Source organism: Chaetodon auriga, chromosome 1 (assembly GCF_051107435.1).
Source record: "Chaetodon auriga isolate fChaAug3 chromosome 1, fChaAug3.hap1, whole genome shotgun sequence".
NCBI lineage: Eukaryota > Metazoa > Chordata > Actinopteri > Chaetodontiformes > Chaetodontidae > Chaetodon > Chaetodon auriga.
Genome location: NC_135074.1, coordinates 26,028,646 through 26,056,269, shown reverse-complemented (window position 1 = coordinate 26,056,269; position 27,624 = coordinate 26,028,646). Strand labels below are relative to the sequence as shown.

The following is a 27,624-nucleotide window of genomic DNA, read 5'->3' as shown; positions in this document are numbered from 1 at the left end:
TACTTTTTCATGGAATTGCTAAATCATGAGAACATAAACCAAGTTTGTCTTATTTGTACAGTTTACATTTGCAAAATGACACTGAGAAACTGTAATGCATATATAGAATCAAAAGTGCATATTCTTGTTCCTTTTTAGTTTGTCCATATACACATTACACTATACATAAATAATTGCATTGTAAAAATGACTCAAGTATTTACATGTATAATATATTTTATATAATATATAAATTTTATATTAAATCTAGGTAGATTACAATACGGATACTGGGTCAGGAAACCTCATGTGAGTCTGTGAATGTTTGTGTGCTATCTGTGGTTGTTGAGTAGCACCTCCAGCCAGCACGGACAGGAGGTGATGAACTGTCTGGAGTAGCAGGGGCCCCATCCTTTAGCAAAACTGATGCGAACACTGTGGGGGTCCCAGGGCCCCTCCTGGCACTCAGGCTTCACGCCGTGCTCCGCCATCCAGCTGGAGCGCTCAAAGTCAAACACCTTGAGGGAGAAGCCCGGCATCACCCTCTTCACACTCAGCCCTCGAGCACTGGGTGGGTCCAGAGTGGGTGAGTGGACGAACACTGGGTGCTGGCTGCGATTGTACACCCACACGCCGTCCGGCTCCTGGCTCAGCACGATGCCGTAGCCGATTTTACTGCGAATCTGTTGCACACTGCTGCCGCTGCTGTTCCCTCCACCTCCATGGCTGTGATGTCTGTGAAGACCAGATGTGCCGTGGCCGCCCGGGTCGTCCCGGCGGCTGTAGTAGGCATTGGCGTGGAGCTGTCCGAGGCAGAGGCCCGTGCCCTGAGGTAGGTCATAGAAGATGTTGAGCGAGGGCTCATAGGCTGGATAAAGGCGACCCACGCGTGTGCGCTGCTCCCAGTAGGCAACGCTGCACCAGTGAGAGCGATGTCCGCCGGAAGTCGAGGAGCCGAGGGAGGTACCAGTGTCTGAGGAAGAAAGGAGGTGGAAGAATTAGTGTTTGCATGGGGCTAATTTTTGATGACAGTAATTCATCTTGGAGGGGGGAGAGTGATGCTTTGTTAAGGGCGAAGAGGAAGGGAGAATGACAGAGGAAGTCTTTATGAAAGCATGAGCCGCACGTTTGGATGCTCATTCTGTTTTCACTCGGGGAGGAAGATGTACATTAACTTGGCTGCAATCTGAATACAAGGACCAATACCAGGACCAGACTCATTACTCACAGCTTATGTACTATTATGAAGTGAAGAGCTGTGCGTCACTATGAGGAGAACGCATCTTTACCGAGCTACGTCTGAATTTGTTCTCATTACTTTGCAAAACAGTAACTGTTTCTTTGTCTAACATTGCTCCGAAATCCTCCGCCGAACAGCAACTGTCCAATCACAGCTTCGTATCTGTAACTAGGAGCAGGCCAGTCAAGCTCTGCATTTCTCTGCACACTGATGTGGTGTGCATGATGCTTGAAGTAGAGTGATACTTGGCATCACAAAGGTTTGGAAGAAGGTGTGTTTTTTGTTGTCTTTCAAAAACCTGAAACAGAACTGGGAGAGATAGCAGTGGTATTTAATGCAGACTACTGTTACCTTTAGCACCTGCAAAGACTGTCTGGATGCGCTAGTGCTGCCTGAGGATTTCCCTACAATATGCGCTTCACAACATTTCCACACCGTGACCCCTTTTTCTGCATGGAAGCATCTGCATCCACGATGTTTCTCCACTCATGCTTTTCCTCACTCACTTTGAAAATGTGGGTAAAACTGCCAACACGGAACAGCCCACTTCCTGCACTGACATCCCTCATCATCTCCCACCATAACACTCCTTCAGGTCCAGAGTTAAAGAGGAGGTGGAGAGCAGCACAGAGGGCAGTGAGGGGGGGTGGAAAGTATTCAGCTCTCTGTCAACCTAGCGCAAGCCTGTGAACCCTTGACCCCCCAGCCCTCATGCTATCAGCTCACATTAACTCCCACACAGAGTGATGCCATTATTTTGCTCCAGAGACTCTATTGACACAGAAGATTTAAAGACCCATGTGCCTGTGGCCCCATTCCTTTCATATCCCAGAGAGCACCCCCTCTTCATCCACCAGGGGCCGGGACGGCTGCGGCCCTTCTCCCATTAACAAGCCGCTTTTGGGTGAAACCAGGACCGAGATTAGGCTAGGTGTGTTATATTTGCACAGCAGCCATTTTCATTTCGGGGGGGGGGGGGATGTGGTAGAGGTGGTGGTGGAAGTACGCAGAGCTGGGAGGAGGACGAGGAGGAGGACGAGGAGGAGGAGGAGAGGGGGATGTGTGTGAGTGTTTGTACGCAAATACAAGCACACACTAGATGATGAGATAGGGCCTCACACAAGCACATGTACACACACAAATTGGGCCTTCTGATCCAAACAGTATGCCTATAACACACACACACACACACACACACACACACACACACTAATACACACACTAACACACACAAAATTGCACTTCTCATCTGAGGCCCACGTGTGTCATTAGTGAATTCCAGGCTGGCAACTCCTGCGGTCTGGAGTTTTTACAGCTCTCCAATAAGAGAGCAGGCTGCTCAGCTAGCAGGATCTCTCTCTTTCTCTCACTCTATCTCTTTCTGACTCTCTCTCTCTCTCTCTCTCTCTCTCTCACACACACACACACACACACACACACACACACACACACACACTTTTACAAGCCATGCTCTTCCCTGTAATAAGGCAACACAAACATGTCTGGGGAAACACAGGGAGACTTTATGAGCTCACGATCAAATTAATTCCCAAGGCATAAAACAAACTGGGACTTTTTAGGGTTTTTTTAGGGACAGTACACTTTAATCTCTATCATATAATGAATGACACTGCAGAGGATATAATGTGAGATCCTGGCTTTTAAGTTTCCAGTGCATTCAGTACTCAGAGCACGGATCCTGCAAACAAAGAGCTAAACTGCAGAATATGATGCGATTCAGTTCTTCAGCACCACATGTCAAGAAGAAAGTGGAAACCTTGAGATCTGCTCCAACTCTTTGATCAGGGCTTCAAAATTAAATTCAATTTTAGGCTGTTCATTCATGTCTTGCACTATAGCTGGACATGAATTTTTATTCTCCTGTTTACTTTGATTATATTTTAAATCCAAGCTTTTTATAGTGTCATGTTTTTCTTTTGTATCTTGTCTTAATGCCTTTTGTAAAGTTGCTGACATGCACCATATAAATAAAGTTTCATACTATTCAAACTGTTCATGGAAACTACTGTATATTTGTTGTGTAACTGTTCATATAACTCCTCAGGGACATTGCATTGAGGCATAAAGAGTCCAGAAAGTCTGAAAAGTAATCAAAAGGCTTGAAAACTGACAAATATGAGTGAGAGCTTTCTTTCACGTTATGCATTAGCGCCACAGTCTTCTGAAGATGGACTGTTGTGAAGTTAGAAACACTCAATCACGTTTTCCAGCAGTGTTTGACAGTACGAGTAGTACAGCATGTCATGTTTAATGTTTCTGGCACAGTCCTCGGTGTCATCACGCTCAGCCTGGCTATCATCCAGCTGAAGGTATGACGAGCTCGTGCGAGGATGACGAGGAGAGCAGGGAGTGGGAAGGATGAAGGAGCGGGGGGGGGGGGGCGACTTCTTCAATGGAATTTTTACAGACGGGTTCAAACTGGAGGTTATCAGCATGTTTATGTTCGAGCAGTTAGTGTGCGACTATGTGCGAATGTGCATGCCTGCATCTGTATGTGAGGGCTGGCAGCAATTACTGCGTCCTGCAAGCATTTAAGCCAACCACCATTTAATGGCTCTGTTTACCAATTAGATAAGTAGCCTTTGTTATTTCATTTCAAAATCACTGTCTCTTAGTGCCAATCTCATCAAAACACCGCTACACTTCACAGCTGTTTTTATCCAAGGCCTGAACAAAGGTGGGAAGAAAGGTGGAGTATAAAATAAAGATCAAACTGTAATTAAATCACAATAATCACCAACTTATGCACTACTTTCGTTTTTGGACTGATAAGAAGCAGAAGCAATCAAAGTTCAGGGGTCAGACAGTCAGTTTCCTGCCAGCTCCCCACAGACAGTCGAACCTGGGCTTCAAACAATGACAGCAGCTCTCATACTTCCTCTCTCTTTCCTCTTCTTTCTTTCTTTCTTTCTTTCTTTTTTTTTTTTTACCTTCAGTCACAACTGAATAGATATTAAAGGAACAGTTTGACATTTTGGGAAATATCCTCATTCACTTTCTTCTTGAGAGTTAGATGAGGAGAATGATACCACACACAAGTCTGGACAGAAAATATGAAGCCACAGCCAGCACATGTTAGCTTAGCTTAGCTTAGCATCATGACTGGAAACAGGGGGGAACAGCTAGCGTGGCTCTGTGCAAACGCAACAAGAGTGTAGAAACAACAATTTGTGGTTTTATGGGGCTTATGTCCCGGATTATTTACTGACCAGGAGCAGTGACATCCTGGAGTCTCCGCCGGTCACCTGACAACCTCACTGTGACTCCAGGAAGTCATGAAACCAAACCAACCAATACAATCTCAACTTGACATTTTTAGGTTTTTACACAAATGTAACAAACAAGGTTTAATTCAAGGTTAATTTGTGGTTCTTATAGGTGGATTTTACATTTTTACTAGACTAGCTGCTTCCCCAGTCTTGATGCTAAGCTAAAATAACTGGCTGCTGAGTGGGATTGATCTTCTCATCTAATTCTCAGCAACAAAACAAACAAGCATATTTCCAAAAATTCCTCTAAATTCCCTATTTTTCCTCTCTCTCTCTCCAGTCAGAGCAGTTGAAGCTTCCTCCTGCTAAACTTAACCTGCACAGAGAAGAAGAAGAAGAAAGTTGGGGGGGAGTAGAGGAGTAAAAAACGAGAGACTGGGAGAAGGAGGGAGCGGGAAAATGAGAGGGAGAGAGGGAGAGAACCTGCCAAGCATAACCAGCATCCACGGAAAAAATGAAGAGAGAGAAAGAGACTGTGAGAAAGAGAGGGAGGGAGGGAGACCCTCGTCTTTCATCCAGTGCCAAGGATTAGATTCCCCTCCAGTTATTAGACTCTTCCACTGTGCTGAAAGAAGTGGGTGGGTTGGGGAGAGGGGGGAGGAGTGTAAGGGGGGGGCAGAGGGACGAGAGGGGAGGATTGAATTCAGCCACTGACCACTGTCGGTCGCCTCTAAGATGCTTTGTTTTGATTCAACTTCCTCAAATTGTCCCCCCAAAGCTCTAAAAAGAAGAAATAAAATAAAAGGGGGGGGGACGGACACCCCTCCCTGGCTACAATTGGTAGGTTCTGTGTTGTTTGAGACAACTATCATTACAGGGCAACTTCAATCCAGCAAGCCACATTTAAGCTGGCGTCTCGACTATCTCTGCCATCAGAGGGCTGTGTTATCGCCAGACATGGGCTTTACAGGCGAACACAACGGGGCTCTCACTCACAAACACACACACACACACACACACACACACACACACACACACACACACACATTCTTGCACACACATACGCACACACTCATCCCTGCTCTTTTTCCATTGTAAAGTGGATCTTGTGATGTAGCCTGCTGCAGTGTGACAACAAGACATCTTTCTCTGTCTCTTGTATAATAACACAAGAAATACAATTCTCCAACAGCAATCCATCATTTCACGCAAACGGCCGACCACATTCCTTGATCCTGGAGGGCAACGGAGCCACAGGAAAGTTACTGTGTGTCCCAGTAAAATTCCTAGGAAGACAGGCAGTTTAGAAAGCTCCTCCAAGAGGAAGAGAGAAAGTAACCAGTTTCCTGCGTTTCTGCTGCTACTTCAAAGTGCCAGAAAACTTAAGCCAAGGAATGTCTCAGGTTCTGCATACATCATCGCATCCTGGACAAGTCTGCTGTCATGTCGTACATCATCCGCCAAGACGGCAAGTTTGTGTTGTTGCTGTGTGCATAGAAACACTGGAAATCAAAATTTAGGTGGGTTTGATGTTTACACTTCTTCTTCTTAGTTCATTGAAAGCTGTCACGCTGGAAATAAAAGGTGGTTTCAGGTGATATGACGTATTGATTATGTACATATGATTGATAGGCGGTTATATTACTGGTCTTCAGCTGTTCGTCAGATTCAAGTTCAGAAGCAATGATAGCAGCTCTCATTGATGCACTCCGCTGTCTTTTCTTTGCACAACAGCCTCGACATTTGAGGCTGTGAATTTGGTACCAAGATTTCAACATCTTCCGCAGGTAAATGCTAGAATAACACAAGCTTCTACAGTATATTAAGGTGACATGCAGTAGCTCTGTTATTGCAATTGAAGATTTATGGTAAGTAAGCTGTGAGAGAACAATTATGAAGAAGACAATGCACCGCAAGGACTGCTCTTGTTATTATTCCCATTTGACGGCTTTGTTAGCTTTTCTTCTTTGTTTTCTAAAGGTGGACAAAAAGAATGATCTAAAGCTGAATAAGTCTGAGTAAACACAACTGACTGTGTGTTAATGTGTGGGGTCTTGAACCTTAAATCACGCTGTGTCAGACTTGCACTTCAAGTTGAAGCAAGTTTAGTTTCAGCGCAACATTTTCGACTGTTTTTAGTGCAACTTAACCAGCTAAACAGGAGGAAGGACGCCTAAATTACACTTCTAGAGTACATTAAGGTGTCACAGCAGCTACAGCGTGAAGTGATTTATTGTGCTGCACACAGCAGCTCTTCACTCTTGTGCTCCAGTGTTAAAGTAGATTGTTTGATCGATTGCTCTGTATTCCCTCTATACCTGATGTAATCACATTCACGTTCATATTTCACTTGTGACCGAGCGGGGGAAACGATCACATCAAAGTCAAAGTTTGTACAGGAAACGTATCTGCTCGATGAGGATGAGCTCATCTGTTGACTATGTCTGATAAGGGGAACATTAGTCCTTTCTTCTGTTTGCTGTATGTTGTCTTCACTATCAACAAACACAACAGTTCAATCACAGGTCATGTGGAGTCTGCATAGCCCCTATACGTGTGGTGACATTTTTCAGGAGGTGCAGATAGGATGAAGCCATGTCTGTACCTACAGAGGCACCACAGACACATGTACAGGTATCACGACGCTGCGGCAGACACTTAAATCAGGCTCAACTAAAGTTTTCCACAAACAACATTAAGAAAGATGATTTGAACCTGACCAGAGAGACAAAAGCAGACGCAGAGAAGCAGAGGTCTGCAGTTGACAAGCCTCCCCTCCCAACACATTCCTGGACAGGCCCTCTTCCTCGACACTTCCTCCCCCCGCTCAGCCAGTCACAGAGGTCAAGTTGACAAGCCTCTCATTGAGCCTCACGTGGTCCGACTATATGGCCTTCACTCCTCACAACATAATTACACACATTTATTTGTGGAATGGATCCATTTGTTCCACTATGAAGAGGGATTTATGAAATTCCATCGAAAACTTAATTTGGGGGAATTATCTGAATGTGAACGTCTCTCAGTGCAGCAGCACTGACATGTGGGCTGAAAACACAATACACAACTCACACGGTGAGGAAGTGACGCAAGGACTGTCCGACCTGCAGTAATTTAGTATAATGATCCTTAGAAAATGTGTATAAAAACGAATGCATTTTGCGTGAGCACATTTAATTTCACGCATTTGGAGTAGAAACATAACTTTTCAATGCCGCCCAGTGTTTCCAACTGGTATTAGTGTTACCGCCGCTGTAGCAAAGACGAGCCGATCACTTTCTGTCTTCCTCAGTCGTACCTGTCAACGCTGAGATCTGAAAATATGGCCTGGGCCGTCCCACATACTCCTTACATTTAGACAAGGGGACACATAATCAATCCTAAAACCACCACCAGGCAACTACTTGCTTCAAAATATCATTAACTGGTTCCTGCATTAAAAATAAAAAACTTACAAAAAGCCTGACTTTGAACAACGACTCTCGTCCTAAGTTGGGGTAAGTCTCCTTTCATTTAGTGAGACACAAACTTTTAGCCTTTTGAGCAGGTAATCCATCCCCCTCACATTCATTCATTCTTCTTCTTCTTCTTCTTCTTCTTCTTCTTGTATTGCGTGAAGGACTCCTCTTCAACAGATGTTACAGCTAATGTTCCACACACACTGCCACCTGCTGTCCTGGAGGGGAATGCGGTAACCACATCAAATAGGAGGTTAAACCTCCTATCAATTTTTTTTGAAGGTTAAAAATATGGGAGATTTCTGGGAGAATATTTAAATGGGAGGACAGCAGGAAAGAAGGGCAAATCACAGGGAGAATCACAGGAAAAACAGGGGAGTTGAGAGGTATGCTCTGAGTGCACCAAGTACAAACAACACAGAATACACAGCGTTTGTTTCCAGATTTCCATGACAATCAACACCAGTTTGGAAATAAGAGAGAGGAAAGAAGCATGTTTGTTAAAGACATAAAGTGAAATTGTCATGATTTTATATGGAGTAATATAGTTTGAGCATTGCTTTTTGCAACTACATCAGGAGTTGGCGTCAGCGTAGAAGTGGAGGAGTAGAAGAAAACATTAAGAGAAAAAGCCTGAGTTCATTCATTCATTTAATCTATAATGGAGGCATGAAAGCAGATAGAAACGGTGCCAGACAGACTGGACCTCCAGGCAGCCTTCATTTTCCTGACCCAATGGCAGACAAACTGCATAGTGAAAGTGAGGCTTACAGGGAATCAGTCTAAATGCCGATGGTGTCATTACACTGCAGCCATTACATTGAGCAATCAACATTTCCTTCATAATACTTTAAATCTGCTGAGTGAAGCAACACAACCTAACATACTATCACTTTACCGAGTTGCTATGAGGAACATGTTGCAGTCGGTTCATCTGAGCTTTGTGCAGAAAACAGCTAACTAACCCAGTTGGAAACGCCACTGTGAGACTGTTGAGAGTGAACCAAGAAAACCAACCTAAACAATGAGCTGAAAGATGCTGTAGAGCTGAGGGGAACTGCATGGTCTGATGATCTGTGGGTTCATCGCTGCTAGCAAACCCTTTCACATGATAAGTAGTCGTTTTATCAGTTGTTGATAAGAAATATTGATTAGTGCAGCTTTACCCATGAGGCTATGTATTCATATTTCAGAACGGGCATGCATTGCTCCAAATTAAAAAAAACAACTTTGACTGAGACTGCTTCATTGATATTAATGCCAAATATTTAGCCACCGCAACCAGTAAATGATCATATGATCATCATTTAACTCAAATGCAGACAACTTCTAACATGATTGCAGCATGAACCAGGATCAGGATCACACTATGAAGCATTTATTGAAGCAGTTCTGCTTTAAATTCCCAGTTTGTGAGACAAATCTGGCGTAAAAGAAGTGACATTTAACCTGTCTTTAAGATAATAAATGCAAAGACTATAGTTTGACTGCAATCCATGATGCTTGCACAAGAGTGGGCAGTTCTCAAGAAAGAGCTCAGCAATGATCGATGGATGCTGAAAGCTGTGTGAGAGAAGAGTGTCTGTGCATGTGTGTGTATATAAGGCCTTTCAGTTCTTATTCACATTTGATAGCGAGGCTTGAATACTGTATGTGTTTGCCTGTTAGCGTGGTTTCCACTAACAGGGCTGAATGCTTAGGACAAACACACACACATACACACACACACACACACACACACACACACACAGTTGTTCTCGTTAACAGCAGACAGCTATGTCGCCTCAAAAGCTCCTGAAAATGTCGCTTCCCTCAAACATACTTCAGCCTTAACTCAGCATTGCATCCACAGCTCGCAGCACAAGCGACAGTTTCCAACATTTCATCGAGTCAGAGCCTGTCGACATCTGCAAAGAATCTTTAGGTTCAGCAGCATGGCAGGATTCCATTAAAAGCCAAATTGCGGGTTGGCAAAAACTCTGAGGGAACAACGGAAAGCCACAGCCAGTCCTGTAATTTAAACCTTATTTTAAATTGTGATGGCCTGACAACATGGACTGAAAGAGAGAGGGAGAGAATAAGGGCTTCAGAGAAAGAGAGACACTGAGAGAGAGTGAAAACGTGTGTACAACAAACAGTCGAGGCTACAAGCGCAGAAGTCAAATTAACACTGAGACGAAGGACAAAAAGCTATTCAGCACAACATACTTGATAGTCAGGATCACTTCCCAATCCATGAAATTGGAGAGGTCAAAGGCTGTCACTTCAGCGTCACTCACGACAAAGTATAAATGTCTGAAATATGCTTCCCTAAACGAATATGTATCCGCCTGCGCGCCGAATACAGTGTGAACACAAATACATGAAGTCCTCGGCTACATTTGTGACAGGGCTGCACACTGTGGAGGCCAGACCTGTAAATTAAACTAAAATTATGCCTTATCAGCCAATTACTGTTTAATATCTTACATTTTACATGTTTTTACCCATATCAACATGAACAGACTCTTAAAAAACAGTCCTTAATGATAACTAGATACATAACGAGGAAATGCTCTTAGACTTCCAGTAAGGAGGAAGTCAGTGCTCAATGCAAAACCCACAGTTCAACAACCAATGTCCTTATCTCAACACAAGGATGCCAGAAAGCAAACAAAATACTCAGACTAGACACAAGATTCCCTAAAGATGAAATGTGAAAAAAACAAAACAAAACAACAAAAAAAAAAGCTAAACGCATGAAAATAATGGGCGCCTCAGACACCCTCAAGTTCTTGGAGCTGAGATATTTTAGATGAGTGTGAAGTGACCGTTTGGGGGCATCTTCAAGCTCCATTCAACTAGAAAGCCGCTTTCTGTTTCTCCAAACAATGAAACCAGTTCAGAGTTTATGGCTTTCCTTTGCATGTGATGATTAAATACAGACGAGGAAGACTGGAGCGATATGACAGGCTCTGAAGTTGGGGTTGACTCAAGGCTAACTCAGATGTCACAGTAAGTAATTAAGAGTGAACTGAAATATCAACACAGTTCAAGCTGGAAAACAGCAGAATACTGATGGTGTGAGAGCTTTTTGATCAAAAGCATGACTACACCACAAAATATACATTGTCATTTCTTCTTAATGTGTATAAGTAAACACGGACCAATTAACTTTTCTAAAGTCAGGTTTAATCTTAAACTGGAGACAGTGAAGAGTCTCATAACGCAATTGTTGATAACATTAAGCTTCAGGTGACGTATTGGGTTACATTTATTTGTCATTTAGGACAATCGGGAGTTTAACTTTACTGTTAGTGTGATTTTTCACATAATAGCCGACAAAGTTGCCTGGAGAATCCCTGGGAGGATGATGGACAAACAAAGATCAGGCTTTGACCCCAGAGAGTCTGGTTGGTGGGTAGATTTAGGCAACAAAAGCACTTTGGTTAAGGTGAATCATCACGTTTCTTGATCTAAATCACTGCAGACTTTTTCTGTATTGAACCAAGATCACAATTTTTCCTTAAACCCAAACCGAGTGTTGGCATTGTCTAAAAGTAGCCATAAAAAGTTTAATAATGCTGTAATCAGTATGAGCAGATATTACTTTGGGGAAAACAAATGAAATATAGTGTCAGTGAACATTCAGTAGCAGCATTTTTGTAACATTTCCTCACTATGTTGATAGAAAACACATTACATTTCCTTCAAAATGTGTTTGCTTTTGCAAATTATTTATATATAATCAGAATTTCTCAGAAACAGGGTTGTAATAACAGTGTTAACATTCTGGCATTTAGCCTAAAATGTCAAAGCACTCAAAAACCAGCTAAAGAAAAAAAAAAAAAGACATAAAAAGAGCTGTGGGTGAGCTGTGCGCCGCGTCCTCAGCTGCATACCCCGCTTGTAGTGAAAAAGAGCCGTGATGGAAAATATTTGAGGAAATGGCAAATGGTTAATGGGCCAGCACTTGATGTTGAATTCCATAGTCTAATGTGTCTCAGTCAGGCATAAGAGCAAGTGTTGTACGCGTGCCAGCAAACAGGCTGGAGGTTCAGGTCACTGAGAGGACCCGTCCAGACTGAGACGGATGGATTCTCACTGAACACACTTTAATGTGCCTGTTTGCTTTCTGTCTTTGCATTGTTTTCACGTCTCTCTGACACGCGATTGAAATGAATTCTACGAAGGTGTCTCATTTAATAGCCATGCTTTTGTGAGCATCAGAGCCTCAGCAGATAATTCACAAAACCTCATCCAACTGTGCCAACGCGCTCCGCCTGGAAAGCTTCACACTTTCCGAGCTAAACTCACTAAAACAGCACGGCGCAGTCAAAGTCTTAAAGCTGTCCTCCAAACTTCCAAGAATGTCGGCTCAGCTCCGTGTTTCTTAAGTATTAACGGCGATATGTTCAAACATGTATCAGATGTCACTCTCCAGAGTCAGACCCCCTTATCCCCCTCCCACCTCTTTCACTCCGAGACCCTTCTCCCCCTCACCTTCCCAATTTCCCAACATTCCTGGGCTGTGCCCCATCAGTCAAAGGGCCAATTCATGGGGTTAATGCTGCAGCGAGTGCAGACAGGGTTTTGAGACAGGATGTTTGGCTGATACCTTGCTCTGCTTAAGCAAACAAGCCACCAAAATATGATTACCGGGGGCAGAGAGGGAGCAGTCTTCTTGTCTTACTTCAGTGCATCCAGGCTATACTAATGTCCACTAAGTATCATTGCTTTACTTGTTTCCACATGTCCAAAAGACAGGGCCTAATGACAACAAGGTGGACAAATGTTTGACAAGTACAATGAGGTCATATGGTAAAAGCTGACAAGCACATCAATCACGCTTTGGCATTGTCTCTCAATCCCTTAAAATGAAAGCGATGCTAAGTGTGCTCGCCAGTGCTGTTAAAAACATTACAATCAAAATGTGAAATGCTGCTAAAAACAAGACTAAAAGTCTACAGCCAAGCTAGCAAGGCCAAGAGACTGTAACGCTCATTGTGCAACATTTAAAGTCCATCGTGTTGCGCAAATCAAAAGTGTTTATTCTACATACAACGGACATTTTATGACGTGTGTGTCACAGTTAAGTCATATCCGAATCGACTTTATCCTTAGCCTGGATCAACTTTATTGCATAGAGACTGTAAATATGAGCAATGAATTGAATGGGTGAGATATGGGGAATTTATGTAGCCTATGTATATATTCGACTAGGCGAATGCTAAAGCACTAATGTGCCTAATGTTAACACAGCAGCTAGTGGTTGTTTACATAATGAATTTTAGCATATAACCATTAGCATGTGAGTATGCTAATGTTAGCATAAGCCTATACTAATGTAGTGTTACCATATAGCATGTTAACATGAGCACAGTTAGCATAATAGCATTTAGCATGTTTTGATTGTATCATATTAGCATGCTAATTTTAGCATGGTAGCTTAATTTGCCAATCAGACTGAATTGCCATTTCATTTCACTTCTATCATTCAATCTGACATTATGTTCATGTTAGCTGATTTCTGCTTGAAAGGGAGCTTATTCTGTTTTGCTTTTAAGCCGTCGCCAATTGCTAGGGGCAGTTTAATGCTTCTTATGATGATAAAAAAAAAAGTCACTAAGCTAACTTAAAACAACCCATAAAGCTGCGTCAGCTATTCAGATGTCTTGAACAATGCTATGTTAGCATTTTATGTCAGCTGTTTTTGGGAAGTAAGCTACAGCTGAAGCAGAAACTAATTTTCAGTCTATATTTTGATCTGTTTGTTTCGCTAAATGAAAAGTCACCAAATTCATTAGGCTCATGAATGTCAGTCCCAAATTTTATGACCAAACATGAGTCATTTGTGTATCATCACAGGATGAGAATATTATGCAGAGACTGGAAAATACTGCAGACAGTCCCAAATAATGCGTATTTAGAGAAAAAAAACAACACAAGCTTTGTCCAACATAAGATACAACAGACTAAAAGAAAACTGTTAGTTGTACCTCAATTATGAATGGAAAAAAGCAGAACTTTGCCTCCCCTCCAACAAATCGCGTGATTGGTGAGAGTGCGTGTGTGTGCATGTGTGTGTTTTTGTCTTGATAGAACCCCTATGTGAGTACTCTGAGACGATCTTATCACTGAGTCAGACAGAAATTCCTCCCTCTCTGTCTCCCTGTGTCACACAAACACACACACGCACACACTGACAATACGCAGCTGAATGACACGTTTGTTGGAGTCACAGAGGGACAGTCCAAGCAGATATAAGACTACTAAACGACATTTCCTTTTTTCAAAGCAGGGCTGTTTGCTGCACTTTAAAGCTTTAACTGATCGAATGATAAAAGAGGCCGGGACAAAGGTATGTATGGGCCACACCCTGCTGCTGCCTTTTTTTTTTCTCAAAGCTAGGGCTGGTTTGAAAGGAATAAAAAAGATGCTGAAGTACCAGAGCACATGTTCAATGCTTGTATTTGTTCTAAAGAAAACACCACATGCTTTAGATGATATGCCAAAGGATCACCTGCACAAAAAGATTCATTTACGCTCTTGAAAGATCTAACCAACATCAAGGGATTTTTCTTTTACCTGCAGACAATTCTTTGATACAAGCTTCATGTTCTGCTTATTTCCTGTTATTATAGCAGCTGGAGCTCAAAGGAGGAGCCTTATAACCTGTAAAAGTTAATGACAAAAGCTACATGCAGATTTCTTGGCTACCTCTGTTTTGCCAAGTCTCTTTCCTACTCATGCTCTTGGCCTGAGCTCCAGTTCTCTGCTCCAGCGTTCTGGTGTGGGGGGCAGGGGATCAGAGACCACACACACACACACACACACACACACACGCACAGACTCCACACACCACATCTCGTAAGAAAACTGATCTATTTCCACTCATTTCACCAGGCAGACAATAGGTGGTAGCCCCTCTCATTACTCAGCTTGGACATGGCTCAAAATCACAACCTAAAACTTGACTCTTGATTCACTTTTGACCTTGACTGAACAGACTCTGACAGCGTCCAATGATAACACTTTTGTCCCTGCTTTGTCACTGCAAAGCAACTTGAAAGTGCTTTAAAAATTAGACAGAATTGTTTGAACTCCAAAGCCTTTTATGGGGGATACAAGATAATGTCATTATTTGCATTAAAAATCCATACGGGTTATTTATCTCAAGCCTTTGCTTGACACAAAAACGCTGTGAACAGGCCTGTGTGGCTGCTATGAGACTGAGGTCATATTGTGTGTGTTTTTATTTTCTTTGAGTTTGTGGGTTTTCATACCCTGGGAGGAGTTTACGTTCTACGATTAAGAACTTACAAATGGTGGGTATTTTATAAGCTGACTTTTAGACTCAATGGATTAAATTTGACTGCTTTTGGCTGACAGAATCAAAAATAAACAGAGGTTTCAGCGTTTATGTGCCAGAATTTTATTCTTGACACTGTGGAGAAGGCTTTGAAAGAGCATGTACATTCCCATGTTGTTCCAGTCCAAGTATTTAAAGTATCTTAGGGTTTGTTTTTTTTTAAATTTCTGGTCAAAAGACAGTGGTGAGGTGTGCATAGGGAGGATTTATGACCTCAGTATTTCGACAACACTGGCTACAGCCCTGCCCCTAAGCATGGAAAACATGCATAACAACTCAATAAATGACTTCAACTTTAAACATCAAGTTTAACTAAAAAAAGGCTTAAGTTAATTTCTGGATACAACAGACAAACAATCCCCAGAAAGTCTCTCAGGGGCACCGCTGGCTCTTCACACAGGTCCATGATGCCGTGACTACACTACACAGACTTCAGAGGTGCCCATTCACCTTTCAACACTGTCCACAAGTGAGCCCGGGGAGGCTTGATCGAGTGGGTTTGTGGGTTTCTTCTAACGCTGCAAGGACCTCTCCAGCCGACCCCAGCACGTAAACAAATAAAGCTCCAGTTTCATCATCTAGAGGGGGCTGTTTCCTGTCCAAACGCAGCCCTCAGCCTGCACCCCCCCTCCACATATACACACAAAACTCTACACCTCCGCCTCATCAGAGCCGCTCAGCTCCCCCGCCCCCAAAATGCCAGCCTCTTTCCACTGCTCAATTGCCGAGAGGAATGGAGGGATTTGAGGGAAGAAAGAGGGAAAGAGGGGGATGGGTGGCTGAGAGGCAAAGGGGATTGGGAGCATGCACGGGGATCTTATTGCAGCTTCATCCCAGTGAAATATTTTGCTGTGGAGAAAGCGCAGGGAGAGAGACAGAAAGGCTACACTGCTGTGGCATCTAGATAGTGAGAGACCCCAGACCCCCACCGAGCCCTCCATGCCTCTCTGACAATAGAAGCTTTATGCAGTGGAGTTTTTGGTTGTCTTAACAGCCTTTGAAAATAGGAAGGAAAGCACCACATAATAACACCAGTAAATGTCATTTACCCTTCTATGTAAACATTGGAGGGTGGAGGATGCATGGTATGTATGTTTGCACGCACGAGTATGTAAGTGCACACACGCTCATCCAACTCAAAAACTTTTTCCTTTTGTGCTTCCAAACTGATTTGCAGTGAAAGTTCCTCATTCAGGAACTTTCAACATGATACGCTGCTAAAATAAACCTCTGCCTGGTCGCAATGTTCACATACCTCTGCAACAGAGATGCACGTTACTCACCTGTGTAGTCTCTTGGCGTAATGTGAGGCGGACTGGAGAAGAGGGGGGGCACAGTTTCAGTGTAAGACAGACTTGAGTCTGGTAAATGTAGAAGAAGCACAAACATACAGAAGAAGAGTGAGATCCAGATTATCATTCAATAACAAGTTTGGCAATTGATTAATCGTCATTTATCGAGTTAAAATGCCAAATATTCCTGGCTACACCTGCTTACGTTGTGGATAAATGTGTTGAGGTTCTGGGCTGTTGGTAGGAAAAAAGCTCAGCTATTTCAGCCCTAAAACAGTCCCTGAAACTACAGAGCAGACTGCCTGTTTGCACAAACAGAGGCTCCCTATTATAAACTCCAGATGTCATGCTCATCAAAAGGGAAGATGAGAACAGGTTAAGCCCAGCTAACTGTGCATCGCTTTCAACACAACCAGCGTTTCAAAGATAATCTGTGTTTGCGGTCTAAAAATATGACGGTGACAACGCCCTCGGTGCCATTTACCGGGCTGTGATGCGGTATACGTTTTTCCAAACTCACCCAGTGGCTTGTGTTCATCTGAACGGGACAGAGAGTATGGGGGAGGAGGTGATTCTGGAAATACAAACACAAATGAAGATTTAGTTAAAGCCTGTGTGGTCTTAAAATGAGAAAAGAAACTCCTCGCTCATTACGCCTCACATAGTATTAGCTGATGCGTGAGATAATCAGAAACTTAAGGTATTCTACAGTGGTTCAACCAGCTATGTGAAAAGCTTATTGTTTGCAGAGTTAGTTGGTTAACATTTCATTTTTCATTTTATGGACTCATAAGACACCAAACAAGAAAATAACCAAATACACAAAACGTTGCACCCCATCACATCCTTCCCCAAACACAGTTCCTTAAAATCATCCACCAAGACAAACCATAGCCCTTAAATGACCATTTACTTAACGATAAAATGTTAAATAGACTTCATCTTCAGTCTCACCTCCAGTAAATCAGTCTTCAGCCATTAAAAACTCACCTGTTTCTATATGAAATGTTACTTGTAGAGACTCTGTGCACTGTGCACAAAGTGACTCTTGGCTACATTCTGCTTCAGATTATACTCTAGTTGTACTTCATGAGCTAAAATATTCATAATTTAGGTTTACCAAACACCAACAGACCATCTTTCCTTATACTTTGGTCACTAAGTGCACATGACTGCATAAATGTAAATGTCTTTCTTTTGAACTTCTATGTATAAATCACATCCCAGATCTGAGTATTTCATCCCAGACCTCGTATCTTTTAAATGACTCTCAAGATGTTTTATCCTCTGCTTGTCTTACATCTCCATAGATTGGACATTTTCACTCACACAGACACTGAGGATGACTTCTGTGTGAGAGCAGCTCTGTAAACTTGAGCAACGCTGCTGTTGCTGCTGCTGCTGCTGCTGCTGCAGGGATAGTCCCTTCAGTCAGAAGTGGACATGGGTTTGTGGCTGCGGCCCCTTTAAGAGCAGAGCCAGTAATTGCCGGAGTCCTCAGTCAGTCAGATACCCAGCGAGTCAGTCTGGCGCCAGCACTATGCAAACTGTATATTATCGGCACTCCTTCACCTAAATAACAAGAGGAGGACCTCCTTGTCAGAGAAAAAAGAGCCTAAGTGCAACTTGAGAGCGACCCTCAATTGGATGATGTGGGAAGCAGCAAAGTTTTGCGCAAATTTAAATAGGCCTGAGTGTGTAATGTGTTTGGAATGTCGAGAGGAAATCAAAGTAATGGTTGACCAAAGTAAAAGGCGAGTTATGAAAATGTTATAAAACTGTGGAGCAGGCCATAAGAGACAGGTCTGTGACATTTCTTCTCGTTTGAGTGTTGTGTTTTGAGCTTTAAACTTTAATCCACGCCAGCAAATGTTCAGATGACTTCATTAGTAGTGACTGACACAAAAAGACACAGTTCGTGACGCTGTTTGACAAGTAACTCAACAACAGCAACTCTCTTCTGAGGCTGCAGGCCTGCAGGCAAGAACACGGATTTATTGGAAATCCCCATTAATTTCATGTTTTGTTTTGTTTTGTTTTGTTTTGTTTTTTTCTCTCGGCCATCAATCTTCCTGGTGCTTTACGTCTTATTAAATTCATGACGCTCTTTACTTTTAAGAGACAGGCTTTAGTCTGTGCAAGGCCCTCCACCTGACTCTGGACCACGATGGGTTCCCAGGGGCCCCGATGAAGATGTGGGATGGTTTCGTATCACTGACGCCTGATGCAGTGGAAGTTAGGAGCAGGACAGATTGACATGGTCATATTTACTACCCCCCACCCCCCACCAAATCAGTGTTGACGTTCTTACCTGGCCCACATAAGCGGCTGTAGTGATAGGGGTTGCAGCACACCTTTGCGCTGTCCACGGCACTGAAGCTCTGGCAGTGGCACAGCGTTTTGAGCCGGGCTGAGAGCGGCAGGTCGCTCCAGCGGTACATCTTACACAGCAGATACTGTGGGGAGATGTGATGAGCACCGAGCCGCAGCTCCGTGCTCGGCACCATGACGCACTCGCTGGATATCCCACCTTTGGTCTCTACAGCCTTCACCAAGGCGTCCAGAGATCTCTCCTTGAGTCTTTTCAAAAAAGCGTGAGCGGTGCTCGCGAGTTCCTCCTCTAGCCCCGCATGCCTCGGTGCGCACTGACAGGGCCCCCCTCCGTCCTTTCTCGGGGCCCAATAAGGGCTCCGAGGTCTGAGATCCCATTCCCCAAACAAACAACACTTTACCGTCCTACTGTCGCCCTCCTGTCCCCTCCGAGAGCCCCTGTGCTCCCGGACGCACATGGCACCGCGGTCATCATCAGGCTGCTCCTCTTCCTCCCTCTCCGCGCTCTCTGTCAGGTCTCCAGCCTCCCCCGTGAGTCCCGGAGCCGGGTCAATGTGTGTCACCGACCGCTGCTCATGTCTGTGGAGCTTTCCTGAGTGTCCGCCACACGGACCGTTCCGTCCCCCCTCACCTCGTCTGCTTCCATCACGCCCGTCGCTCTCGGTGACCAGACGGCTTCTCCAGAGTCGCCGTACAAGACCTGAGCGTTTCGACTTGAACATACGACAACCTAGACAGTTTTGGATGTGTCCTGTCGGTCCCGTCCGGGTCCCGGGAGATGCCACATCGATTTACACTCGTCGCGCAAGACCAGGGGTTTGTGCTCGGTGCGCACAGCATGCGCAGCCGGTGGTCACCGTTTTCTGGCTCTCCCGCAGCATTAGAAAGAAATATTCAGTCATGCGTTGTGTTAAACATCACCAAACGTCTGTAGAAGGAGAAGGCTACACACAGTCACTGCTCAGTGACCTGCTGTCGCCAACTCAATTAAGCCACAACTTTTGCCAGCCCTCTCACAAAGCCTTGAACTCCCCAACACTCTGGAGATCCCGCACACAATCCACCAACCATAGTTAGACCCCTCAAGGAGCAGTTTCAGTTTATATGACCAAAATGAGCATCAGAAACATCCAAAGTTTCCCCAGAGTTTCACATGAAACTCCGCGAAACCCCGATCCATGAAATCCTTCCTTCACCCCGAAATAAATCCTCGCAACTCTGAAATCCCGATGATTTGTGTCGCTGTGGTGGAAGCAGTAATCCCGCTGCAGAGTCCCGGGAGAAAGCAGAGATGGTCGGGGACTCCGGTGCCAAACTCCGGGACGGATTCCGTGCTGAGAAGTTGTTTTAAAGAGAGCTGGAATTACTCCACTCTCCACTCCCCTGCAAGTCCTTTTCGGACGCGCACACACAGAGAAACACTCACAGGCACACGCACACACGCTCCTGCACACACACTTGTCAAGAGAGACAGAGTAAAACCAGGCTTGTTCGACCCTGGTTTTCAAAATAAAAAACCTCAATGGTGAACACATTCTGTTGAAAAGTGTCACAAATGAAAATAAAGGCGAACTTTTGAGGTAGAGGTACATGAAAAAGTTTTTCTTTTTTTTATTCAAAAGCATATATCGATATATTGAAATAACAATAACAACAATTGTTAGTCTGTTATCTTGAAAAAGTATTGTTTCTGGTAAAGCTTTATTTTATTTTTAATTTCCTGAGACGTTTCCTGAAAACACTATAGAAAATTGTTTAGGGAAAATTGTTTCTCCTTAAAGAATAACTTAATTTAAACCCAAGTAAACATGAACTCATATTTCACTTATAACTTTAAACTTTTCACTGCTTCATTCAGCTGCTGCACTGATTAACTGGATAAGCTAAGAATTGAATTGACTTAATTATCGGAAAGTGTACAGCTGGATATATGTAGTGCCACAATTCAAAGTTCAGAAGTTTTTTTTTCTTCAGGAAACGTCCATTATCTAAAAAATATGGATCTGTTTAGTCTCACAGTTGTCATAGAGACTACTGAAAAAAGTAAACATTTCATTTTTCCAAAACTTAAACATAATGCTTTTATTTTGAAAGCAAGATGACTGAGCCTGTGTAATTCTGTCCGCATTGACTGACTCTCTCTCTCTCTCTCTCTCTCTCTCTCTCTCTCTCTCTCTCTCTCGGGGCCCCAGAGGAAAGCTCTGGAGCCATTGGTTGATTCCCGCCATCATGTGCCAGTCTAGACACTTTGGCGGCTGGGAGCCGCACTGATTGTTGCGCAAACAGGTTTCAAGTTTCTTAACTCTTAAAGACGCAACATCCTGCTCCGCTCTGCTCAAACTGGAAGCGTCCTGCAGCGCGGTGATCACAGTGAAAATCGCATTGATCACAGCTGAATAGACAGATGATGACAGATACATAAGAAATAATAAATGCGTCCATGACCTTTAGATGTGCACGTGCAGCACAAAAACTATAGAATGATAGAAAAGACCTCCTAAAAACTCATCATCAACAACAAACAACAACAACAACAACAACAACAATCATCATTATCATCATTTTAAAACAATTAAAGCTTTATCAACTGTTTTGAGGCGTGCAGTCACATGATTATTCTGAGGTGTATCATTACTGTCATTTACCCCATTGGCTCCATATTATTATCATACAGCCAAGGTATGGTTAATGCAGTACAGTACAGGTAGTACTACACAGCTACCTCATTCTTTAAAGATGTAAAGTAGCTTATGTGCAGGGGCTGAGCCTCTTGTTTAGTCCAGACTTTCAAGTTTCAGCCGCAGATGAGGACATAAAGGGCTTAACTGTGAAAATATAAAGCTGTACATTTCTGTGATTCCCTGCTGCTTGTGGGATTTAAATGATGTGTGAAGTTTTAGCCTAGTTTTGGTTACACAAAAGAACAACCTGATCGTATTTCTTTACTCCTACAGTTTGGATTTTTATGGTGTGAAGATAAATGTGGTTCACGGTCCACCTTTTTACTTGAGGGAAGACATATTCAGACCTTTCACTTCAGCAAAATTATCCATAAATTTATGCACATTCTAATTCTGTCTAATTCTAGTTATTCTATTTATTTTATATACTGTTAAATAATGCATCATATTTTCTAACCTGATTATATTTCTAGATGTAAAATCTTGATTATAAGTATAAGCTTATACTGTAGTTGTAAAATAAATGTAAACAATACATTATTTTCCTCTTAGCGGTAATGGAGTAGACGTATAATCATTGAATGAAAATACTCAATTGCAAGTGTCTCCAAACTGTAAAAACTTCTGTATACTTGTTTCTTTCATATTAGAATAATATCAGCTATCAATATTATTATTATTGTACCATTATACTTAATCACTAATTCAAAATTTACACACATTTATACTTTGAACTGAATTTCAAATATTGTCAAACATTCATGCTACTTTTTCTTCTTTTACTGTGTATATTTCCTCCCTTTGAGCGGGTATTCATTGACAGGAAGTGTACAGTAACACATTCACTCAAGCATGCACAATTGTGAAGGACTTTTTTTAACCCATTGCATTCTTCAACACATTTCACTGTACATGTAGATGTTTACAGTTACATAAGAGAATTGTACAAGTAGTTGGCACTAAAGATGCATTAATGACACTAGACTCATACTAGGATGACATTAGGTTGTGGTTCAGGATGTAGAGCAGATTGTCCACTCATCACAGAGTTGGTGGTTCAATCCCCGGCTCCTCCTGTCCTTGAGCAAGACGCAGAGCCCCAAATTGACCAGGCTTGCATAGTAGCTTGCTGCAATCGGTCTGTGAGGCAAATTTTAAAGTGCTTTGGATAAAAGGACGATAAAAATGCAGCCATTTATGTTTTATAGACAGAGGTTTCAAACCCTAATTGGCAAAATAGTGAGTGTACACACAGATGTACAGCAGAGAGACCTGTTGAACATAAGTAGCAAAGAGCATGGGAGGGTAGATGGGGGTAAACAGGGGGTTAGGGTATCCCCCAGTGGCATCACGCCAGTCCTCCCATTACTTGTGTCTGGGCCAATGTGACCGCCTCCACCACCGCTTGAGACTCGCATTTTAACATTTTAACAACTCTGCAAGCGTTGGTTCAAGTGGATGTTATGGCCGTAGGATTAGCACGGTCTTCCTGGTGGGTGACCGTTCACACCTCATATCAGAAGAGTTAAACCTGTCCAGTTATGTGTGCTGTGCCGTGATCAGTGCGCCCAAACTCTGCTGGAGTATGTGACGGACGACGGGGCTGGCTGGAGAAGTGGGAGTCAAGTTACAATGACAGAAGGAGAGAGTCGAGGAAGAAGAGGAGAGCTGTGTGTGTGTGTGTGTGTGTGTGTGTGTGTGTGTGTGTGTGTGTGTGTGTGTGTGTGTGGCTGCAGAGGGGTTCACTGGGCACCTGTTCAAAATGTGTTCCCCTGTGTAACTCAATCAGATGCAGAGATGCAGAGAGGGAAGTGTTTTGGAAGCGTTTCATCCAGAGCTGAACGTTTCAGTGGCCACATAAACACCACTGGGACTCCCAGTCGAGGGAAGCATGATTTACTGGCCTCTAAAACAATATATAACAATCTATATTTAATCAAATAGATCACAGACTCATGAGGAGTTCAGGAGCATTGACCATCAGCTGACGTCACTAACTGTCAACACTGGTGTTGGTTTCTATATATCATTGTTTTCTGTAAGTCATTACTGATAAAAACCAAAAAGAAAAAGTCAGGTCTACTTTTTGTCATATTGCCCTATGATTTGACAAAAAGCATACATCTGATGCAAATTCAACTGGGAAAACTATGTAATAATAACAGCAACAATGACATCAAAAGGCCCAACCCAAAGTCTAACCAAGGGGTAATTAATGTGAGGCAATAGGAAAGATTCCCTCCATATCACATCCCACTCCTTTGGCACATCTGGCATGCATTCACAGACAAACACAGCTCCCATAGAGTGCAGTATAATAACTGTGTACATAGTGAGTGGCTCATATATACAGAAAGTGCAATGTGTTTACATTATTAGAGCAATACAGGAATTATGTACAGTAAAAAGATTACGTATATAAAGCTAACATGCACAGAGACTGTGTTGTATTGTACTTGTGCATATGTTATGTTTCACTTATGCTACACTGTAGGCTATATTTTAGTACTGTATGCAACTGTAATTATGTTGGAGACAATGACAGTAAAGCTTTCCTGAATCTTGAATCAATAGTCAGGGAACAGTTGAGTCTGCATAACTAAAACTCAAAGAGGTCAAACCAGCTGGCTGACCCGAGAGAAACTGGTTATTGGACACTTGACAAAAAGGCAATAGTCTGTGCAGCCACGGCATCATTGAATTACACGTTCACTTATTATTACTGTTCAGTGTGCATTGATTTCCTAAACAGAAATAGAAGATAAACAGTGGAAGGAGAATAGAAGAAGACAAGAAGCATCGCTTTTATTCAATAAAATGCAGAGATTATAATGCAAACTGTATCTAATAAATGACCACAGACATTTTATGCCTTCAGACATGAAAAGAAATGAGGAGACATTGTTGGACATTGTTGTTCATGGTCGGTGCCTTAAACCTCTTGGCCACCTGGGCGGCTCTCACAAATTTCCTGATGAGCAGTATTTGCCAAACGATAGTCATATTGCTCTTTATATTAATGTAAGTACTTTATATCGTACACTAAAAGCGCAGACAGCTTCCTAAACTTGTGATTTGAAATGTGTTTACAGACCTCACTGTGAACAGTTTTCTTTGGATTTGCTCTCTACTGAAAATGTTTTTTTTTCTCTACACTTTGTGTGAACTGACCCTTTAATAGAATCTAGACCAGTCAAACAATTGCTACTGACGCCATGTACAAGCGTCCTGGTTGCGTGTGCGTTGGTGATAAGGTGTGTGTGTGTGTGTGTGTGTGTGTGTGTGTGTGTGTGTGTGTGTGTGTGTTGGGAGTATGGGAAGAGGGGGTGGCGGTGTATAAAGGTTGGTGGGAGAGTAGACAGGGTGTCCGGCACCAAACCACCTCCCAAAATAAATGCAGTCCCCGCGTCTCTGTGTCTGTCCAGTGGCAGACCTGTGGGCTCCCACAGCTCCAGCAGCAGCAGCTCCAGCAGCAGCAGCGGCAGTGGAGTCTGGGGCCAGGCGGCCTGTCACAGGAACAACATGTCATCAGCTTCATCGCTCCTCTAATGGCTCTCCTCTAGACCAGAGACATGGCAGACAGTGTGCTGCCCCACCAAGGCGGCAGTTTATTGTGCACCCACACAAGCACACACACGCACATGCGTACATAAACATTCATGCACGCACAAACACTCCTGCTGCCCACTCCCATCCACTTACAGGCCAGCACTGGAGAGACTAGGAGGCCCCCTTATGAAAACATGCAGGGGTGCTGCAGATAATGTCTAGCCAGACCTCTGGACTCACGCCAGGCTGCCCTCTTAATCTGAGGTCCGGAGGACTCGCACACAAACACCGACAATGGTTAGAAACATCAGCCAGCTAAAATATTTATCTGTTTGCGGCTGATCCTGACTTTAAGTAATATTTCACATGTTGGCAAATACAGTTATTCGCTTTCTTGCAGAGATTTAGATGAAAAGATGATACAACTCCTGTATTGTTTGTTCTTTTTCTACATCTCCTTTTCATTCTTGCTATTATTATCTATTATCTTAATTTCCCTGGTGTTTGATCAATAAAATTATATGTTATTTTGTATGTATATGAAGCTGCGGCCAGCAGCCGGTTAGCTTAGCTTAGAGCAAAAACAGGTCAGCCAGAGCTAGTCTGGTTCTGTCCAATGGTAAAAAATGTGCTGGTAGGTGGATGTTGGTACTGTTTCCTGTTTTTATGCTAAGCTAAACTAACTAGCTGTCAGCTGTAGCTCCCTTTTAAATATTAAGATAACAGCAGGCTAGCTTAGCATAAAGACTGGAAAGAGGGGGAAACAGTTAGCCTGGTTCTGTCCAAAACAAAAAAAAAAGAAAGAAAGAAAAAATAAAAAATCAGCATACCAATACCAGTAAAACCTACTAATTATGTCTTGTTTGTTTACTCATACAAAAACCAAAATTAATAAATCATGAAACAGGACTGGGGGAGCTGTTTCCCTGCTTCCAGTCTTAATGCTATCTAAGCTAACCAACTGCTGGCTGTGTCTTTACATTTAGCCTGCAACGTGAGTGTGATATCAGTCTTCTCATCTGACTCTTGGCAGGAACGTCACACCTTAAGAGAGTGAAAGAAGTCAAGAAGCAGCCTGAACTGCTTTCCTTGTTAACAGCTCTCAGTTCGGCACACGCCCATCCCCGTCTGCTGGACTTCTGGCACCAGGGAGGGCGTAATCAAGCCTCGCTCTGCCCTCTCACTCACAGTTCAGCTCTAATGCTCCACCATCCCTTTGAAACTGCACTCAGCTACCCTTTCAATGAATTTCCATGCATTTTTTTTTTTTTCAAGGGCCACATATTTATTTTCTTTCTCTCTTTGTGGGTCCGGCTCTCACGCTCACCACTGGAGCTAGGCGAGCCACTGGCTGCACTAGTTAGCTCATTAATCACTCTTCTTGTCTCCCACTCCGTTCTGAGAAACAGAGTCACTAATTAATGGAAAGCACTTTATGACAGAACACAGGGGTTTCCTGGAAATTAACCATTAATCTAGGCTTCCATTATAGGTCTAATAGTATGAGGTGGGCGGGGATGGATGGGTTTGAAATGGTGGGGAAGGGTGACGGCAGTAACACGATGCTAGAAGCAAGAGCTGCTTAAAAACGTGTGTAAAACCTCATTAATGTTAATGCAGGCATTAGCCAAGTTAACAACTGGGCAGGTTGATGGATGCTGCATCACTAGATGTATGTTCAAAGAAGCATTGCAGAATATTTATGTGGAATTTGTTAAGTTGCACTAATGCAGACTCATCAGTTGACTATTTTGGGGCCTGTTTGGCTCTTATTAGATAATTATAACTAAAGAGAAACCGGGATAACATGCAGTACAGGTCTGAGCTCACTCACGGAACATTGTAATTACATACTTCGGGCCACATCAGACCTCTCCCTCCTCTCGATTTGAAAGCCTGTTACACTTAAAGGACATTTGAGGTTTGACAATACCCTTCCTTATATCAACCAGTCATTGGAAACTGGCTTGCCAGACAACACACTTGCTTTCAAGGCACAACATTGCACTCAGGAATAGATTTCGAAATCAGTTTCACAAAAAGCTATTTTGGCAGAATTTAGGAAAGCGTACGAGCTCAAGGTTTAAGATATGATGTGGGTCTAAAATCAAAGTAAACCGAGAAATGGCCATGAAACTAAAAGTATTCTCCTCTCTGAGGAAAACTGAATCAAAACTGAATTCTGAATCAGCACATTTAAGCTTTGTAAACATATGCAAAATAGAAAAACACCTCCTGCACCATAGTCACAAACCACATTCATAGCACATGGAATTTCAGTTAATCAGTATTGCAGCCCTTTAGGCAAGTACCAGAATGATCCACCAAAACCTGCTCCTGGGATCCTCATAAAACTGGACCTGGTTTTGGTAAGGCCCAAGGTTATAGGACATGATACTTGTACATTTGTTTACTTTCACAGTATTGTATTTTGTTTAGACTTCCATCGGGGGAGAACAACATCTAAGAAAACGAGGAAGGAAATGGGATGAAAACAAAGGAAGAGGAAGGGA

The 27,624-nt window shown here is 43.0% G+C and overlaps 1 protein-coding gene across 1 annotated transcript; it reads right to left on the bottom strand.

The window, feature by feature from the left end:
• Positions 1-32: 32 nt before the first annotated feature.
• On the bottom strand, positions 33-20,266 carry LOC143321679 (mothers against decapentaplegic homolog 6-like). Its single transcript, XM_076732192.1, has 4 exons — positions 18,862-20,266; positions 17,071-17,124; positions 16,542-16,619; positions 33-952 (listed from the first exon to the last, which is right to left on the bottom strand). The coding sequence occupies exons 1-4, from the start codon at positions 19,601-19,603 to the stop codon at positions 312-314; spliced, it is 1,515 nt and encodes a 504-aa protein (XP_076588307.1). The 5' UTR covers positions 19,604-20,266; the 3' UTR covers positions 33-311.
• Between the last annotated feature and the right edge of the window lie 7,358 nt (positions 20,267-27,624).